Genomic DNA, 21058 nt, shown 5'->3' on the forward strand with positions numbered 1-21058 from the left:
AGGGAGGGCGTACGCCTAATTACGCACTTACTGTGAAACGGACATGTGCAAGAAGTGTACGCCGTAAAGATCACTAAACACAAAATCCCTCTAAAACACGATCCCCCGTATTGAGTGTGTGTGGGCGGTGTCAAGAGTTTCCTTTGAACTTTGATGTTGAGCTTGGAGTGTCGATGGAAAAATCGATTATCAACAGCAAAATTCAATACCAATGTTTCATATTGGAGTGCATCCTCCGGCTGTACAAAAAGATCCTCCGTTATACTCCTGTAGGGTTTTCTAGTGGGAGAAGAAGAAGATCATTAAGTTTACTGTTTGTCTGTGATATCGATTGCACTCCATCCGCCGCCCCACCCCGGCGCAACAATGGTTTTCCCCTGTGGGGCAAGGCCATCCCCTGGCTGCCAACCGTTTTGTAGTCTGTCGGTCGGACTGCCTCCCATCGCCCTGACACCCAACAGCCCGCCACAAAACACGCCAGCCTGAAAACTTGGGGGAACAGGAAGTGAGGTCACACAAACAACGTCCCTGATCCACTGCACAAAACATTTCTTGATCTGAGAAGATTCCAGAAAACTTGGCCTGAAGGCTTCTTTTGTGAACGTGTTTTTGAGAACGTAGGACGGGACAGGGGTCAGCGGCTAACGTTACCTGGAGCGTGTCAGAGTTCACTCGGTACAGGTGGGGACTTTGAAGGTGTGACCAAGGAGGAAGTAAGAAGAGTTGTGCTGTCATCTGGGAAGCCGAAGGGGAACCATTCAAATCCAGCCATGTCCTACGGCCACCAAGGTGAGTTACGTTGTAGATCACAGGCCAGGTATGTATGTGAATGTGTTGAACGAGTCTTCACCCAAGTGACACTTGCAAAGTAACGCGATCAGAACCTTCACCGATAATGGGGTACTGGTATGTACGCCAGTATACTCGTCGAAATAACCCCATTCATAGTTAATACCATGAGCCTCACAGTGTATTAAAGTGTTGAATTTCGGAAACTCACAAATCGTAACATATAACTTAATCAGTTTAATCAGGGTACCTGGCAGTGGAACTAATGGAATATCTGAATAACGACAAGACTACAAGCAATTCAAATGCACGAACAAGTTTTACTCAGTCGCGCAACAACTCAGAGGAAACAGATATGTGACAGTTAAACACAGAAATAGTTTGCTCTCCGTGTTGCTGAGTCAACTATAAGATATTTCATTCTTGTTACACGGTGCCTTTCACTGAGTAAAGCTGCTTGCTAAGAACAATAACGATCGGTCTTGCTTTTGTGGTTCAGCAAGCCAGAAGATACTTATCAGGCCTTATGTTTGTGACACAAAACCTTTAACAAAAAGTGACAAGTACCCTGGTGCCCCCTTTAGCTTAGATTACCCTTCCCCTCCCTCAATGTTAACTTGAACTTTGGTCTTGAGAACAGGAAGGGCTGGAAGCCCAGCGGATTGCCTATGCTAGCAGTTATGCAGACTTCCATTTGTTTAACTGTTGCACTTCCTCATGTGTCTAGGTTTAACCCACTCACTGAGTAAACACATCCAGCGAGGTCGACCCAGATTTTATGTATAGCTTTTGTGTATGTACGGCTTAAGACCATTCAATCTCATGTAAGACGCCATTGTATGAAGCTTTGTGCGTGATCTGACAGAAACAATTGAATTACGTTACCTGAGCCCCTTTGGGAAGCCATTATATCTGGTCTTATCGTTAGGAGGTGTAAGGTAAACAATATCTGTATTCAAATCTCGGCGGGTCACAGGAAAAATAGTAGTCTGTTTTGAGGAACTGGTTGTTGTGGGCATCGTGACAACCACGCCCACTTTCTTTCCTTCCTACGACATTCCTATAACACCAGACTAAATATCAATATTGTGGAAATATTCACCAGACACATGAAATTTCTCACGACTAGCTCTTCCTTACTTGGAACTTTTAGGCCTAGACGTAGACTCCTCAGTCAAGAATCTCACACCGCTGCTGTGCATGGCAAAGACACAGAACACGAGACAAAGCCATACATCTGCTTGGAGAGTAGTCGACTTATTTCCTGTTTAGGTTATAAACTGAAACAGTCACGACCTTGGTCCGGACCTGAATAACGATCGGTCCCCAGCCATTCCGTCATCTCCTCCTTCATCCTAACAATAACGATCGACCCCTGTCTCGCCGTTGTGACAGAATGTCAAGTGTATCTGATTCGTTGTTGTCACGTTGTTCTCACATTGTACGACCAAGTATAATGATGTCAAACCTAAACTGTCTTACCATGGCCTAACCCAATACCACCTGGGACATCCATTTTAATTCCATCCCATTGTACTTAACTCTACCCTACAAAGGAAAAGCTGACCGAAGTCGTTTATGAGAAGAAATATTTCTCGCTTTGTTCATCGTATCAGTTTGAATTCTATATTAAGTTGGTTTGAATTATTTATGTAGGAGCATGACAGCACCTTAACAATGAGAAATATCCTCATTAAACTTATCTAAAGAGGGCAAACCTTCGCCAAATAAGTGTAATTTTCTTCATACGATCAACATGCTGCAGTCTGAATGGAAGCTGCAAGGGGGCAACATATCGTCACTTTACAGACTAAGGGTATATAGGAAAAAAATGATAATTCATCAGTTAAACCCTTTAAAACTTCTCAGTTACCCTTTTCAGTTATATATCCAAACTTCTGGTGCAGGTGAAAACATTTTGTTATCGACAGAACGAACAACAACCTGCAACTTTCCCCTCGAACCGTTGCGAGTCATGGTTGCTCCCCGACCTTTGTCAAATTCCTGGCATACTTGGTAAGTTGGCGTTGTTCCAAACCAAGGTGTACATTATAGACATGATAGAGCCAACACAACCACCGCGTGCCGCAGGGCAGTTTGAAAGGGTTCTGTGTTTATGTTACATATTTCAGTGGGCTACACAGCGCTGTTTCAGTGAAACTATGTTGTTTCGGAAACAAGCGGCCCACCTATTTCGGATATGAGGGTGTATTCCCTTTCATTGCTAAATGATGACCTATTTCTCTTTACGAGGAAAGACGACATCTTAAAAATGTTCCTACCAATTACAAACTTGAGGATGTGCCAAGAAGGCTGATTGGTACGACAGTAAACAACAGAGCAAGGAGAAAAACATTAACAGGGACGGTAGTATACCTGACTATATTCAAGAAAGTTGACAAAAAGCGGAAGGACGATGAAGAAATCGCACTTACTGTTTTAATTGGTTTCTTCCACACATACCCAAGACTTCCAGATACATGATGCATGTCCCTAATAAAGTATCCTTAATAAAGTATCCCTAGTAAAGTATCCTTCGCGCAGTGCATCTTTCCTCAAACGTTTGGCACCGTGACTCCCAAACATACGGAATTCATTACATAAAAACGCATTACTATTACTAGTAACGTGTTATGAATTTCCAGCAGTGTTGTTTTTGACGTCCTTCGAGACTCTGTGCATCTTTTTCCGTCGTTGAATAAGATACTTCTTGGGGAAACGAAGTTGTCAATGCGATACATCTAAATTAAGGAACAGAAAATAGAGAACACAACAATAGAGAGAAATGTACATCGATGAAAGGACAGCTATTGAAACACATTGTCAACATAGTTTTTCTCCCACGCAGTTAAGTTTGTTCCTCTTTTTCCAAGAAGATCGAAACACTCACGTTATTATCCACCTGTCTCACCTGTCCACACCCTGTGACCACAGGATGTGTCTTTATCTGTAACGCCAGTCTTAATTAGGACATTTAGGGAAGAACCCCTGCCTATCTGTGAGCGGCTTACTCTTTTCCCGGGAGATTCCCCGAATGAAATTTTGGACTGTCTCAACTCAGAATTGCGCAGGGAACGTTTGTGGAATATAACACATGAATGTAACATCAACGATTGTTGTACCGTTTAATTTATAGCAATTTCTTGTACACTTTACACATAAAATCGCTATGAATACAAAATATGTAGAATATTCAGGTTATAATCTTGGCATATAATAAATTTTCATAACAAAGTCACCCCTCAAAATTGGAGTGGACCGCTCCTTTGATGCGTCACATAGATTACGTAGGGGGCAGACCCGAGTTATCATCATTATACTGAACAGGCAGGCGGAAGATAGGACGGCTCAACTTTCTTCCTCGTTCCGCTTTCTTTATATCGTCCCAGCCAGGCCTTACTTTCAAGCTAAGATTTTGCAACCTCTTCCAAGAGATAAGAAACATGCCGACGCTAGCTTCTGCCGATTCTTTGGACTACCAAGGTAGGTTAACTAATCATATCGTTTGTATTTGTTGTCGTTCTGTGTGGTATACAAATGAATGGTAAAGGTAACACATTTTTGACCCACAGTTGCTTCCTCCTGATCTGTTGTTTGTTATGCGTACGCATCTTGTCTTACCTGAAACGTACATGTTGTTTCGGAAATCAGCACCCTTTAGGTTACACCGTAGATAGATTTACGGATTCCCCAGCTGTTTACATGTCCGTATGACTCAGTGAGATAGATCGACCTGATCACACTGACGGTGTTTTTGTAATGAGGAAGTAACTAAAACGCTGAGCGTACTGCACTTCCTCCATCCACACTCAGAATATTTGCTCAAATTTAACATTTTTGAAAGCCTTGATCGGCCTCAGATTGTGAACTTTTAACATTTTATTCCTTTGAGTACCCATAACCTTTATAGTTTAACTCTTGTTTATAGAAAATACATGAACATGGATGTAATAAGCTAAAACACGCGTGAATTCGAATGGTTCGTGCAGATTCTTGACTCGTTACGTTTGAAATCGCGATATATCGCTCATTTGACTTTCTGACATCCGTTTGTACGATTTACCCATATATAGACTTTGACAACTGGGTAGGATTTTATATAAAGATATAATATTTCCTTTTGATATTTTCGCTGGGACAGCTGCGGGAATGAGACAACATGTTGATTGTTTTGAAACGTTGAAATGATGTACGTTAGTGTGAATCATACAGGGACGCATGCATACACGCCAGCTGCAAGTGTCGCGGTCCCCCTCCCCTCCCCATTGTGTGATCCATAACGTTCCCAGTGCGACCATCTGTCAGTCTGGACCCACTCCGGTACTGTAGCTGCCGTCTCTATGTACAGCCACTTAACTGGTCTCCTCACGTATATGAACACATCACAGGCTTTCACATCCAGGACAATGCAAAATGTATCTTTGATGTAACGGGACTATTCCTCGTGGTGTGAGATGGAGAGATTTAAGAGTATCTTGCTATCCCAAAGGGTTAGAAAATTTGATACAAATCAGTCACGCCCAATAACATCGTGTACCACTGAGCGATAAATCGTCATATTGTATGCACCGTCTCGTCTTGTGCACAAGTGATGATGCCTAGTCACGGATGCTGTGATTTTTAAAACTTTATTCACAACTTTGATATTTAGCGCAACAATGGCTATGGATACTCTACACTCTACAGAATGTATATTGTCCACAAATACGCGTATGTAGAGTTCCGAACAGAAGATACGGACTAGTATCTACACCTGCTGCGGAGTATACAGAGAAAGACCACGGATCCGGAACGGTGGTCATTTAGCGCTCATTTCCCCATCCCCAGGGCCTCTAGTCCTGACATGGGCGCATTAAATCAACCACATCCCCGACATCAGGCGCCCTTCACGGCACACATGTGGGACAATGACTCAATAATGACTCACACTGGGCGCTGAGGCTGGGATGATGTCATCATATTGATCTCACCTGGGAATGGGGATTCCCCTCGACTTCCATATATGGAGGGCCCATATCGATTTCCGGAATACTAGATACCTTATCATGTTTCTAACGATCATTTAAAGTGCGGTGATTGACTATAATTCAAACCCCGTCCAAGTCCAAGATAGGAAAGAATTTATTGGCCTGAACTTGTCAGAAATGAGTCGTAGCTGTAGCAATCATCATCACACGAAGATATTGTTTTCTTCTTCTTTATGTTTATTTCAACCAGGCATAAGCCCTGTAAGGTTTTGATAAATCTTGTTTCAGTCCTGTATTTTGATAACTTCTCTCGACGCTTTTCTGCAACAATTTTGTCAAAATGTGATTGACCAATCTAATGACATAAGCCGGAGCCTCAATTTACCTCCGCAAATTACACAAGTTGTCATTTAGATAATCTAATCATCTGACGAACATCTCTCTCTCTCTCATATTTCTGCAGGAGGGAAAGAGTATGGAGCACTCAAGAAGAAACAGGAAGAGATGCTGGACGAGATTAACCAGGTGAGCTCTCGCGAGAAATAAGGAGATTTAGAAGTCTTGGATCAACTTCTTGGAACCAATGACTCATGATTCGTTATAAGTATCCCGGACACTAGGACAGCGCTTGTCCAAAGACAACAGATCACTCGACAAAACCATTTCACTTTCTTAGATGTGTCGTCACCGGATATGCTTTGGTGAAAAAGGAAAGAAAGAGAACACATCTGTAGGGAGCACTGTCTATTCCCATGAAACAGAATGGAGCTTTGATGTGCAAAGTGTGGACAGATCTAGTTAGGCCCGACCTGGCGTGGAACGTAGTAATCAGGCCAGTAGCGACGTATGGTCTAACGTTAGTCAGGGCGACACACTTGATGTGAATCACTTGATGTGAATCTTAGGTAAAGCCGGATAAACGTAGTCTGTATAACGCAAACTCCAGCTGTCTGGGGGTTTCTCTCCCCTCCCCGCGGAATGTTTATATGTAAGTAAGTGAATGAATACGGCAATATATAACATTCACACAAAGTCTTCCTGTGATCGAGAAGTTTCTGTTCCTTTAGATATGTACAGTCTATATGCGCCTGCGATTCTCGATTCAGTGTTTGTCTATTGATGTGTGACAAAGTGTTTTTGGGTCATATGCTTTTCGTCCCACTTTTCATACCTCAGTGCGTATAAATCATCCCTTTCTGTTTTCCGAGAACAAAAACAAACTCCGAGTTCACATGCCTGTTGTCTGTTTATCCACGGCGACCCCTTCAGGGTTCATGCCACAAATCTAGCGTTCTAATGAGGCCCATCTGTCCGTACAGTAGGGCACGTCGTGCAGACTCTTGTGTGCCGGGTTAATCCAGGGAGATTAGATCTGCTGACAGTCCTGTGACATTGACGTTGATTGTTTTCTATAGCCTCTGTCAGACTCCCCTAGGCTAGGTTGATACAGTTCATTGAAATGAGGGCAACCAGGTTTGGTCGGTCGGTGGTAGTCTCTTTAAGGTCCTCTAACAGACTCAGTGAGGCTAAGAAACCTAAGGATCGACAATCTGGTTGAGACTTCAGTCTTCCGTGATCAATCTGTGTGTTGTAATACTACGGTACCCGAAGTATTTGTTATCTCGTTAGATGTGTTACCATCACACAAGGACAGATATGTTTGCTGTGGGTAGATCTGGGTAGGACTGAGTTGAAAGGATGCATGTTCAATGTTCGAAAATGCACAAACTGTTTACCTTTTGAAGAAATTAAAAAAGTTTCGTATTTCACAGCCTTTAACGTGATGGTGATCATGAGCAGGTGTTTCAAAAGAGTGTTTATGTGTCATACATATGTCATTCAATCATTCCATTCTTGTCACAGGAGTTCCTGACGGATGAAGATTACCAAGAGGTGGAGGAACTAGCCGACAGGCTGGAGTCATCGAAGAGTGAGTGTTCTACTTTCTGTTGTTCAAATGCAGACCTAGTTTAACGTACCCATAACTTCAAACAAGTATCTATTTGTAGGCAGTATATTGAGATGAATCTTATATGGAAAAGTGTAATATTTGTTGCTGACGTTAATCTTTCTTTCTGTTCCACATTTCCAGAGACGTTTATTGAGATGGATGAAAACAACAACGGAGAGCTCGGTAAGTAGTTGTGACGTAGCCTGTTACACAAAATAGGTTTATAGCGCTGGGAATCAATTGTAGGTTAAAAGTCTGAAAGCAGAAATGGACGCGAAAATGAAATCCTGACAAGCTTCGATATCAACAGTCACACAAAGCATATGATTCAGACATGTCTGTCGGAAAAGAGCATAAACTGACCTAAAGTACCATCACTAGTGCTTGTGCCATCACTAGTACCATCACTAGTACTTATCCAGTTGCTTGAGTAACCGGCTATTTTTTGCGCATCACTAGTACTGTTGATCTACCATTAGCATCGGCGTCGGTAAACATATGTATGAAATGAAAATATCATTCTTTTCCAGGTATAATGGAGGTGAAGCGCATGATGGAGAAGCTGGGTCAGGCCAAGACTCACCTGGAGCTGAAGAAGATGATAGCGGAAGTGGACACCACCGCAAGGGGCGTCATCACGTACAGGGACTTCCTAGGGATGATGCTGGGCTCCAAGAGCTCTGTCCTCAAACTGTAAGTAGTGTACAACCTTAGATACATGTATAAAACCAATCTTGAATCATAAATGGGAATTAACGTTCGCTCCACATATTGAGAAACCAGGACATTTTTTTTTAGTTTAGGAGGGAAGAGTGCAATGATGGGACATCTGTCAGCCCAGTTTTACACGGAGTTTGAGAAAAGAAAGGCCTGAAATTGATAATTTTGCTAGTTACTCGGATCCAGAAGAAGACACTGAAGACGCGTCATGTACGACATATTCACTTTGAATGAAGTTCCTTTTACTGTTTTGTTTATTTTCTGTAATGCTTATATTTCTAGTGATCCATATGTGTTGTAATGTCGGTAATGTAGGTATCTCTATAATGTCTTCCTTTGTACGTCTTACAGGATCTTGATGTTTGAGGAGAAGAAGAAGGAAAAGGAGAGGCCAAAGGGAATACCGCCCAAACGTGACCTGTCCAGCCTACCCTAGATAAACACTACGTGTTTCTAAATAATGTCCGGGTCCGTCCCTTGCCATCTTTTGCTAATCTATGTTGGAGGAATGTAGTGGTTTACTTTGGGATTTTCATTTTGTACATATAAGGATTCATGCTCGAAACAATAGTAGATTTTGTAACAAATGATATATTAACTTCTTAGTCGATGCGCAATTAAACGCCTGGAAGATTAGCGGGATTCTTGACATCCATTTCTTCAGCGGGGTTCTTTTCTGTGACAAGACGGTTTTAGAATTAGCTTGAAAGTTCATCTGTCTTAGAATCATGTAGTGAAATTCATGTATTACTTGTTACTTTCTAATCTTTCATTTGTCACAATGTAGAAATAGAAACTATGTAGAGGTTTAGATAATCAAGATGGGTGTCTTATGGTTTTACATGTATTTCATGTTAATCGCAAAGGGCTATAGACAGTTGATACAATATCAACGACTATGCCAAAGTTAAGCACATGACATGTTAAACCAAACCTTGAAGAGGGTGGAGGCATCTGTTAGGTTATTTATAATTTGAACTCATCAGGTATAGAATATCACATCTTGAAAAATCAAATGCTTGTGCCTTTTCGGTTTGTGATGTCGTTTATACAATATTACATTTCTTTGAGAAAAACAATCAGGACTGTTTAACTAAGGTTGCTTGTGTATCATTTTAAGATATTCAAAACCAGTTGCTGTTTCCAATAAACTGAAAAGTAAGTTTGTAACCAAATGTTCGTCATTTTTTTCAAGCATATAGCCGCAATGGTGCAGTCCTAAATTCAGCTCAAGTCTACTCCAAAACATGTTTAAGAAAATACCAATTGGGCATACAAACTGAACTTTGGAATTAGAATACATGGAAGCCTTATACAGAACAGGGCTTCCTTGTCTATCAGCACTTATCACACTAGGCTCTTAGCACGTTTTTTATTTAGCCTTTGACCCAATTCCTACAGTCCTTATCTATACACAAAAACAGGAAAGTCTGATCATTTGATGAGGAACACAGACCATATCTTAGATCATTCTGATAAAGTACAAGCCGGGATAGAAATGTTGATGTAAAAGTCTTAATTTAATGTAGAATGCAAAAACAGAGTACCAATCCTTTATTTCAGTACACTTGTAATACACAATTTAACCTTCTTGGGTATTTAAATCTGTAACAGAGCAGAAAGTGACATATGCTAAAAAAAAAAATAATACAAACATTTTCACATACACATATAACTGTCATGCACACATTTTCAACTTATGAAATGTATACCACTCTTACAAAATACCTTAGCAATGGTGTGCCTTTGGGGTTTATGCAAAGCTTATAAATAAAGCAATGGTTCACAGTACATTGTGCACTTCAGTGTTCCATTCATAGCACATCAATAGCAACAACATCAATCCTTTGCCTGGCAAGAAAATGGATGTTATGCCCATGTGCTGCTCTTAATATTTGTGGAACAAGGAAAACCCAAACAACATTTATTTCATCACAATGTCGTCAACTGAACCAAACCATGGCATAACATTCCACCTTGGCACCAAACATTGAGGAAACAAATACCAGCAAGACCAAAACACAGTCTGCAAAGCACTCAACACTAGAATACACTGTCTCTCACAAGTTATTCCTTTGATAAACCACTGGAGTATAAACATGCTTGCAGTGTATGCAGCTTATGTAGCCTGGTAAACAGCCTACTGGTAGCCAGCTCTCTTGTATGTTCTTTTGCCTACTGACAAAGAAGCAAAAGGTGTGGCTGGTGGGCTGGGTTCTGGCTGTGTTCCAGGCTACACAAACTACATACAAACAGAATAAGGTAAAGTGACCACAAGTACATTAATGTAACATCATTATTCACCCCGTAGAAAGAGAATATCACAAATCGCCAGTCTCTTTATATCCAAATATTTACTTTAAGATTAATATACATATCATATTTTCCTTATTATATTCCAAGGCAAGACTAGTTGATACAGATATGGTAGAAATACAAGCAGATAATGTACCTTAAAGTTTAACAAGTTTTTGTAGCACAGATTAGCTCTCAGAAAAATATATAGACTGTTGATGTGTACAGCATGTGTGAATATTGCACTATGTGGCATGATCAGGCAGGTGATTCTACAAGCAGATGTTGGGGTAGAAAATGGTAACATTTTCTGATCTGCTTTTTCTTCGCTTCTGAGAGTACTGTCAGAAAATAATGCAGATCACAAAATGTTATGACTTTCAACCCCAACATCTGCTTGGAGATTAGGCAGGTAATAGCCCAGGTAATTCTGCTGTCGCTCTGTCTTGAAAAATATGGAATCTTTTTTTCCTATTTCATCTTTGCTTTAAATCCTTTTTAGTTAAGGCAGTAAGTCTTAATAATCCTTTACTATGTTGCTGTGAGGAGACTTTGTGCTCAAATACAATTCTGTTTCAAAATCTTATCCAGATGCTTGAGTAACTATTTTTGCGTACAATTCTGTTATAATTTCTAGCATGAAACAAACCTGAAACATAAGCAGCATCTATTTTCATCAACACTGTACATGATTTTAAGGCATCCGATGTATAAAATTTTAGGAATCCAGATTAATTATAGTAAAGGAAATATGAAAGAACAGACCAGGTAAACAGTTAACACTAAGACAGCAATGTAAATTCCTGGATAAATACCTTTTGGAAGTAGAATAAATACTTTTGTGGCAATGCAAAGAGTTCACTCACATCTGACTTTAAATTGTGGAGGAGGATGAAAGATCCACAAAACTTTTGGACAGATAGAGGCCAAGTTTTGGAAATAAAGAATTTTCATGACATCACTTATTTCATGCGTTGATGAAGGTTAGACATCCAGGTAGTAAGATACGCCAAAAATAGTTACTCAAGCAACTGGATAAATTTTGCTAGTTGCTTGAGTAACTATTTTTGGCGCACTTATTTCATGATTCTGTTCTTGGGTTTTGAAACAGGTAAATAACAGTATAATTCAGTTTCTGCCATGACTGACATAAAAGCAGCTAACCTTAATGTTTTTGCTCCTGCAAACTGCAACTCTCTACTACTACAATACTTAATGTATAAACAGGATTTTTACTATTAGGCTAGATATGTTTTCTGTCTTCTAGTCAATTACCCTTGACCCCCTCAACAGTTTATAGTAAAAAAGCACTTTCTACAAGGCAGAATAATATTTCCTCTATAGAGGATCTCCAAATATCTTTTTCACTATCCCAGTTTATCTGATAAACACAGCAATCCCCTTAATATTGTTACCATGCAGCAAAGCTTAGGTTAGATTTTGGAGCAGCAAAACAGTCCAGGTATATATTTTACAAGATTGTTCCCAGATCAAAACACCAAACAGATTCAATTACACATGTAAAATGTAACATTTTCAAAGTTACATAATTACCCCAGGTGACATATATCTACCACCCTGTGTCTCAAGAGATCGCCCGGTATAATGCACTGATCATGTGCGTCTAAACCGTGCACACGCGGGGGCGCTGCACTAGAGATTTCTTAAACGCACTGTTTTTTAAAGCGGTTGTTATATGTAACCCAGCAGCGTAATGTTAACAAAGGTTAACCTATTGTCTGCTGTACAAATATGCATAATATACACATTACAGCTTTCTACAACCAAACAAGCAAAACACCAAGTAGTATAATATTCTTCCATTGTCCATGGTTTCTACTGTTAGAAACAACACTTTATAACATACTTGCTGTTTTTGTTCCAGTTTACAAAACACATGCCTCTAAAATGTTGGTTGACTGTTGCCTTTTTACAGTTGTTATTCACAGGTTTTTAATGCACTTGAGTTCATGTAGGATAATGTTTCTGAGACCAAGGACCACTATGGCTGCTTCCTGTACTTCTGAATGATGATAGGCACTGGAAATAGACAAAAAAACACCATCTTAGTCTTTATCAATTATTTTGTTAAAATGTATATCTTCCAAAGTGTTCATCACTAATTTCATAGTTGGAAAGTCAAAGTAGTTTCAATGGAATCTTATCTAGAGATGAAGGTGATTTCAAAAGTCCTGGAAAAGTAGTACAGAAGGAGCCAACTTACACACAATGACGAGGATGATGACCAGGAGTACAGTGAACAGTAAGGCATACATCTGTGGGTGACAAGGTGATGTTATTTTGAAAGTCAACCTTGAATTTTGTTAACTTCTACATCATGAATATGAAATTTAATTGACAAAATTTGCATATCTAATACAAAGGTTATAAATTCCATGAACAATGTGACAAAAAAAACACCTGTCAATTGTGAAAGCAAAGTAACAGAAGATATTTCTTACCTTGCAGTTGTGCCATCGCATTGTAGACTTCAGTCTTTTGGAGGTGTTTAGAAACTTGATGCTGTGATCAGAAAGTTCCTCTGTAATAAATAAGAGTATACATGTATGTTAGACATATCTTTTATATTGTGACCACCAAAATGCGCAAATGTGAAATTAGACTGTATTTAACTATTCTAGATTGTTACTCCTGGCACGCATTTCTCGGAGGCAGCTATAATGCATAACAAAGACCATAAAAATATGATACAGTATACAACCAGCAACCATAATTATCTGAGTAGACGACAACATCCACATGGAATGACTTTGGTGGTGCAAATGTTGACTGGTTGCCATAGTGACAGACAAGGTTGCCATAGTGACAGACATGGTTGCCATGGTGACAGACCTGACTTGTCCTGTAGAAGCTCCAGGTTCTCTCCCCTGTCTATCACCTTGGCAACGTTGTCCTGCATGACCTCTATGACCTCATCCACCTGACCTTGAACTCTGTAGAACACAAAAATGGACAAATCACAAGGGGCACCTTTTCATTGCATTTCATTTACAAATTGTACAAATACATTATATATCAAGTACTCAAATTTCAACACATTTTTTTCATCATTGGATCTTTAATACATTTTACATTCCTTAACGTTTACCTATTATTCCTGATCTACATTATGTATACATGTAAATAAAGCTGTACTGAGGCCTTCTTTCAAACCCTGTTTATGCATTTTTATCCTCAATACAGGGTATTCTATATGATGAATGATATGCACCAATTTTGAGATGATAAAGCTGAGTGATTCTATCATATATTTAGCTACACACCTCTTGATTTTGGTGTCCTTGTTGTAGCGCCTCCCACCTCCAGCTCTGCAACAATAACATTACATCAGACAAAACAAATGCTTGTCCTTCCTCCTTGCCAGTTCATGATGCATGTGAAAAACCTACCAGAGAGCTCTGGTATTCTCTCTGTTTTGTAAGCAAGTCAGTAACGTTACATACATGTATTTACAAAAATTTATTGATAACCTTGAGAATGTTTTTGCATATCCCTTTCCTTGTTGTTGTTTACACTGATCTATAGAGAGAGACAACAGGTTCTGTTTATGGCAAGACCTCCATATTGAAGTGTAAACAATGAAATCCTTTAGTGTTCACCCCATGAAACAGGTGACTGTTACAGAACAGCTACTATGATGTCAGTATTTGTACATTGTAGTTACAACATGGGTTAGCTAGGATTTAAACATCTATCTGTCTGAAATCGATGCTGGTTAAAAGTTTAAGCATATAAAAACTTTTTGGCTGCATCCAAGTTTTGAGCTTGAATACTGTACAGGACGACACTAGCCTGTGTTTACACAATCTCAAGCTGGCTGGGGTTAATGACCCTCTCGGTAACCGTCGGGTTGACTGCTAGGAGCTTTAGCCTAGTTTAGGAGATGTGGTCAGGCTGAGGATGAGATATCCTAGGATTTTCGTACTCACACAAAAAAGTCTTCCTCATCATCATCACTGCCATCAAGTAGGCTTGCCTGTGATCAACATTAGAAAACAAATGATATTCTTGGTATTGCTCCAATCTGTTTTGACATGCTATGTTTGTAATTAGCATTACAGTACATTACAACCAAGTTGAACCAAAAGTTCCAGCATTATAATTTAATACATAAAGAAATTGTAAGTGACAGTGAGAAAGAATAATAATCATTATGATTTAGTGCAAAGTTTACTTTTAGTTGTACACTTTGCACAAAAAATGTGTTTTATAAATACACATGTGTAATTTACATACCTCCGTCATTGCATGTGTGCTCTTTGATAGGTACAAGTAGCATACATCAGAATCACAAAGAATGAAAGATTATGTTATTGTGAATGTGATCATATAAAATTGTGACACCAACATTCATAGATGTGTCAAGACAAGAAGAACCCTCTTACTTACTCTCTCTGCTACACCTGCCCCGTAAACATCATTCCTGTCCAGGAATCTCTTGAACTTTGGAGGCATCCTGGAATTTCTATTACCTTCCTACCATGCAGTAGTGGAAAGGGAGGGAGGAGGATGGAGCAAGGATGAGGGAAAATCTCACATCACCACGAACACCTCCCGACTAAACCTGAAAAGGTACACCCAGCGAGTTAGTTAGTATCAATAAGTTAGCGACTAGGTTACTAACCCGTTCTTCTGAACGACTGGGTCTGCCTTTCGGAGGTGCGTAGATCGCACGGGATCCCCCGGATCGCATGTGGTAATGGCTGGCTGCCGTCGCAGTTTGTAACATGACGTCTTCAAGGATCTACAGTCCTATCTTTAAGAAGAATCCGGAGGACTCTAAGGAACACTTGGTGGTTGATCCTGAGGGATCAGAAGAGATCCAGGTTTGTGATCCAGCCTAGGTTGGTGATCCAACTTGTGACGTGGACACGTTTCCAGCATGCACACAAGATCTCCAGCAAGCTTACCCTTTTAAAAGGTCAAAGGCTAAATCTGAGTACGAAGAGTAAGAGTCTTAGAAAACAACGCAATCACTTGGGTAACACAGAGCTACACAAAATTACATAACGTTATGCTGGAATTTCTGCAAAGGTATGATACAGAAATGATTTCATTTAACAGTCAACAGAATAACACACGGCGTGTCAGAAGACACCCCAGACAATACCCGAGGCGTGTACGGGGTTGAATAGCCTTGGGAACATGAATAATATATATACTCACTATTGTTCTCTTGCACGGAACAAGTCGAGCTGGTTCAGCTCCGACATTTCTGTTGTTTTGATCTCTGTCCCGGAAGTAATCACAAACATGGGAACGATGTTGGGCCATACCATTAGCAGAAATAAGGTGGGGAAAATATGATTTCTATCTTAAAATAAAATGAAAATGATACGGAAATAAGCAGAAATGTTCAATACAAGATACTCTTATCATCAATTTAAAATCAATTATGCTAAGTCTATATCTATCTAAAGTAAGTAACTTATTAGATTATCAACGTATCTCCTTTAAATACTATGGTTTCGGCCATTTGTTCTTACCTTGATACACGATGTCTTCAGCCTGGACAGAAATTAACCTCTTGTTCAGAATGATTTGATGGAAACTTTCTTTGAAATACAAACTTCATATTCTTCTATAAAAGCGTACCAGTATAAGACCCTCCGTGTATTCTTTGAGAGCATAAAATCATGAAAGAAAGGGAACACACGAGCGAGAGAAGGGACCACGGGAAGTTCCACCGTGTCTTGTGGTAACTAAAATGGCGCCGTCCAGTTGAAAAAAAAAATGGTTTCGGTCGTCGTTTGATATTTTGTACATCAGAATCTCTCGTGGATAAGCTCCGCGTTTAGATCTATTGAAAGAATTCCAGAGTTACTGTACCCGGGAGTCGACAACACCATGTCAGACTTCCCAGAGAAGGACATGAAGGTAAGAAAAATGGGTTCAAATTCAAGTCGGACGTCAGAAACTTTCACTCTTTCATTTTCAAACATGCGTAAGATCGATCTGCCAAAATTATATAATAGTATATATTCTTCAAGATTTATCAGTAGATGATGCTCTGTTAAAAGTGCTGGTAACTTTTATTCCATCGTTTTAAGAATATAGCCCTGCAGGTTCTTATCTATGTCATCTACTGCCATTATAACGTTACAGATCTAGATGCGAATTTATATTTTGACTTTTCCCTTTGTAGGAATTTTCCTTCCGTCAGATGAATAAACTGCGAGTGAGTTCCCAGCCCTTCCCTGATGAGACCAGTAGTGTGGGCCGGTACAATCTGATAGCTGTCTCCAACATTTATGGGATAACTTATGTCGGGTGTCCAACAGGTAATGTTGTGATGTGATATTGATAAATACATGGTTGTGTATATATATTTGTTGAGATTTTGTCATAAGTTGTATTTTGCCAGTAGACTTTGATAAAGTTACTAGTATGTAACGTTAACTAGATTAATGTCAAGTGTTTGTGTGCGAAATGTTTTTAGAATTTGGTAGAAGAGCCCCCTTGAGACAAGTTGCATATAGCTGCATGCAACATCACTCCTTCAGAATGTCTTCTTGCATCTAAAACGTTACGTTTGATCGTGGTCTTCTAAAAATTGGCATAGATGCTTGCTTACTTGCTTCAGACTGTCTGTTAGTTGCTGACAATGTCACATCACTCCTTGTTCATTATTGCGTGTCCTTATACAAATGTATGTTCTTGAATTCATCCTCAAGGTATGACTTGTTGAAGGCAGAGTAAGAGAGAACATGCATAAGATTTATGAATGATCAAACTGAATAACATCTGATATCGTCATGTGTCCCCAGACCTTAAAATCATCCAGACAGCTGAGATTGGAAAGATTCACCACAGTAGTACGTCAGGAGACATCAATACTATTGGTAAGCACTTATTATATTTTTATTTATAACAGCGACATTGTGGGTTTGCATTACAAACATCTTCAACATGTATCCCATTGTAGATGGTGATGAATGTATTCACGTGTATATAACATTTTCAGTATCTTCATTTGATGTAAAACATTTAAGGTTCACATGAATAAAAGAGGCAGACATTTTAGTAATTTTTACACACATAGACATAATGGTATGACACAATATCATTTCCTGTAACTTTATTGTTTGTTTTCCTTTTTCTTCCAGTCGACAGTCTGCCTATGAAGCGGGTCCCCATCCCATCCATCCACCACCTGAGTCTGAGCTGTGATGAGCTGACTCTGTCTGTCTGTCTCACCAGAGAGGAGGGCCTGGCTCTGTTACTATATGACACCAGGGCATTCCTCAGCAATGTGTGTAATACCTTCTCTATTCACACAATGTTACACTCTTTTAAGTTTTATCCAGAAACTTGTGGAATGGTCACAGATTCTATTTCGTACTCAGCTTCTTTAGTTTAAGTGTAAAGGCGTTAGAGTAAAGTTTCATCATTTTTTATAAATGACTCCTGAATTCTGAATCATAGGATTAAATTCTAGATGACAAGCAGTTGTTGCATGAGTGCCAATTCCGATTACTACCAGGGATCCCACACTCGCTGCCCGGAAAAACTTTTGGAGCCCTGATAGTAATTGGTTGGCACCCAGGCTAAAGCAGTTGTTGTTCTGGTCAAGATATGTCCACACCAAGTATTCTTCAGTGTCCCTCCTACCATTCTGATGTGGTAACACACATGAACCGTAATCCACAGGATCCAAAGCAGCCGTTTTGTAAAACAAGGCTGGCCACGAACAAGGGTGTGATAGTATCGGATGTGAAGTGGAACCCCGCCAACCCTAACGTTCTGGCGTGCCTGCGGTCGGACGGAACACTGGTCATATTAGAGGTCACTGACAGCAACAGCATGAAGATGATGGCATCGTTTGACAACACCAAAGGCACCACTGCAAGTGAGTAGACTATTGAGAAATGTATGTAACCTTGCTTCGTTAAGAAGTGTGCTAAACTAGGCAATATAACATTAGGAATATATTTTGATTTTGTTTCAAATAACACTACTCAGCAATTGGCTAAATTATACAATAAGTCATAGTGCTTAAGTCTACCAGACCAACTACGCCAGCTACAGGGAGAATATTTGAAAGGTTTCATTTCCAGGCTACATTACACCAAGAAATGTGATCTTCACCATGGACTGACTCTACTGGCTAATTATTCCTTTTTCTGACAAATTCTACATCCATACACTCGAGGGCCTGGTGGAGGCTACTTCGTACATATGTTAAGCAGTTGATGTGAAGTCAAGAATGTATAAAGTTCTATGCTACTTGGATGAATGATTTCTGATAACGTCTTTCTCTGTTGTCCTGTGTTTCAGTCTGTTGGAGTCCCAAAGGAAAACAGCTAGTGGCAGGCAGGCAGGACGGATCATTTGCACAGTTCACAGCTGTAAGTCTAATCACTTCAATCATCAACTATTGAAGAAGCTATGTTTTAATACATTTTGTTTTCATGTAAGGATGTTTGCCTATTCTGTACATTACATTATTAAGTACATGTTTGTAACTTTGTCTAGGTGTGAAAGAAAGGATTCCTTAAAAGTCAGCAGCCTGACCTACATACTACATTGTAGTAGACATACACATGTATTACCAGTATCAAAGCTCAAACAGTCTGACATTCTTGTTCCTCTCAGCTATTGCAAGAAAAGAAAGCTGTGCCAAAGCCAGACATTTTTGGGGACAGCAAAGCACAAGGTAATTCTGTTGCTGGAAAGATTTTAGTCAGATTTCTACCTCCATTTCCCTCCTGTCCCATTTTATAAACCTTGAATTTGTTGCACCAAGTGCAATGCATAAGCTCATGTTCTAGTAATCCACTTTACTAATTATAAACTCCTTTATTGCTGTGCAGTGCATGACATCCTATGGGTGTCCACCTACGTGTTTGTGGTGCTGTATGATGTCATCACAGACGATGCTTCCCAGCCCAGCCTGGTTGTGGTCTCCCTGCCGGTAAGCTGCAATGTCTTCTACTTATTTTGATACAACATTTGATGATACGCGAAGGCCATTGTGATCACATCATGCAGGACCCTATCACTATCAGAAAGTTAAGCGTACATATGAAAATGTTGATGCCTTTTCTTTTGAAAATGTACATAATGATATGTATTTTCATATTCTTCATGTACAAGTATGTGTTACTAGGTCGACAATAGATACATTCGTTCCTTGTTAAGTCATCAAATGCAATACTGTTCAGAAAAGAAAGCACTATCTCTCTGTTTGCAGAAAAAAGATGAGCAGCGTCCGACCACCTTTACAAACTTTGAGGAGATCTGCTTTGGTGGTGGGGAGGACAGAGACCTGAAGTACTTCCTACACCACACGGATGAGTGGTACGGATTTCTAGCTAACAATAGTCACGATCAAGTCTTGAAGTATTTGTAGGATTACAGGAACAATGTTATTTGCTTACATATGCCTAAGGGACAATATTGTGTGTTGCAAAAGAATTTTAAAGTCTTGATGCAGGTATAGGTTGTTTTCATGATTAAGAGATGAAACCATCAAATTTGAAGTGCCTGCTACTGCTAGCCATAGTCACTTGTGAAGCCTTGTACTAATGTATAGAAAAATGCTCACCGATGAAATAAAATTTTAAGACAGTGTATAAAATGCACATTAAAACTTTGTTGATGTTTTTGCAGGGGACTTGTGGTGTGTGCTTCCAGTAGGTCCATGGAAGCAGCTGTGATTGGGAAGAGTCTGGATGACAAGGTGAGAAAAAGCACATCTGATATTTAAAACCCTCTGAGAACTTTGACAGAACTGTTTCCTCATAATGTTTTCCATCTGCTGAAAGTTCCATCAAACGTATATGTTTGAAAGGTAAACATTTATTTTTATTATGTTGAAGTAAGGTTGATACATGTATGTTGCATCTTGTCTGTAGAATGTGTGGGAACTGTGGAACCTGGATGATGCAGGGAGGGCGGAGCTTCCTCTGTCCACCAATCACGATGAAACCTACCCCATGGGCATGGCTGTGGACCTCACATCAACCAATCAGATCCCTATTGGTTAGTCTGAATACAGTTTATATCATGGCTTCAGGGAATGTGCAGTAAAGGTCTTCATTCATGGTTAACAGATTTCAGTTATCCAAGTTATCTACATAATATTAGATGAGAAATGCATTGTGGGCAACTCATTTATACTGTAGGCTTGGACTTAGAAATCAGGATCAACAGTGTTTTCATAGTGCTAAAGAAGCATAATTTTCTCCTTTAAAACCACTCATTACTGCCCTTTGGAAGGTGACAGACAGTCTCCAAACTGTTGGCTCTTTTAAACATGTGGTTGTGAATAAAGAACTCAGGTTATTGAAGCATATTTCAATCTTTGAAATAG

At 39.7% G+C, this 21058-nt stretch overlaps 3 protein-coding genes across 8 annotated transcripts; 2 read left to right on the forward strand and 1 right to left on the reverse strand.

Annotated features, from left to right (window-relative positions):
• The first annotated feature begins 390 nt into the window (after positions 1–390).
• LOC136442461 (allograft inflammatory factor 1-like) lies at positions 391–9602 on the forward strand. 2 transcript variants are annotated; one of them, XM_066439326.1, is made up of 6 exons: positions 391–789; positions 6220–6281; positions 7620–7686; positions 7849–7890; positions 8238–8400; positions 8779–9602. In XM_066439326.1, exons 1-6 carry the CDS (start codon positions 771–773, stop codon positions 8861–8863), a joined length of 438 nt encoding a protein of 145 aa, XP_066295423.1. In that variant the 5' UTR covers positions 391–770; the 3' UTR covers positions 8864–9602. The 2 variants fall into 2 exon arrangements, with proteins under 2 accessions (XP_066295423.1, XP_066295422.1); XM_066439325.1 differs by lacking the exon at positions 391–789 and adding an exon at positions 4105–4272.
• Positions 9603–9928: 326 nt separating this feature from the next.
• Positions 9929–16009, reverse strand: LOC136442460 (vesicle-associated membrane protein 4-like). Of its 5 annotated transcripts, none has more exons than XM_066439322.1 (9): positions 15910–16005; positions 15368–15546; positions 15133–15219; positions 14673–14719; positions 14007–14051; positions 13576–13676; positions 13185–13264; positions 12947–12998; positions 9929–12762 (listed from the first exon to the last, which is right to left on the reverse strand). In XM_066439322.1, the coding sequence occupies exons 2-9, from the start codon at positions 15470–15472 to the stop codon at positions 12725–12727; spliced, it is 555 nt and encodes a 184-aa protein (XP_066295419.1). In that variant the 5' UTR covers positions 15473–15546; positions 15910–16005; the 3' UTR covers positions 9929–12724. The 5 variants fall into 5 exon arrangements, with proteins under 5 accessions (XP_066295419.1, XP_066295418.1, XP_066295416.1 ...); XM_066439321.1 differs by having other exon boundaries at positions 15368–15654; positions 15910–15991; XM_066439319.1 differs by having other exon boundaries at positions 15368–15678; positions 15910–15968.
• Positions 16010–16433: 424 nt separating this feature from the next.
• On the forward strand, positions 16434–20732 carry LOC136442118 (nuclear pore complex protein Nup214-like). Its single transcript, XM_066438744.1, has 11 exons — positions 16434–16620; positions 16889–17024; positions 17511–17585; positions 17850–17995; positions 18394–18592; positions 19021–19091; positions 19339–19399; positions 19557–19657; positions 19937–20043; positions 20356–20425; positions 20601–20732. The coding sequence occupies exons 1-11, from the start codon at positions 16591–16593 to the stop codon at positions 20730–20732; spliced, it is 1128 nt and encodes a 375-aa protein (XP_066294841.1). The 5' UTR covers positions 16434–16590.
• Positions 20733–21058: the final 326 nt, after the last annotated feature.

This window comes from Branchiostoma lanceolatum, chromosome 9 (genome assembly GCF_035083965.1).
Source record: "Branchiostoma lanceolatum isolate klBraLanc5 chromosome 9, klBraLanc5.hap2, whole genome shotgun sequence".
Classification (NCBI taxonomy): domain Eukaryota; kingdom Metazoa; phylum Chordata; class Leptocardii; order Amphioxiformes; family Branchiostomatidae; genus Branchiostoma; species Branchiostoma lanceolatum.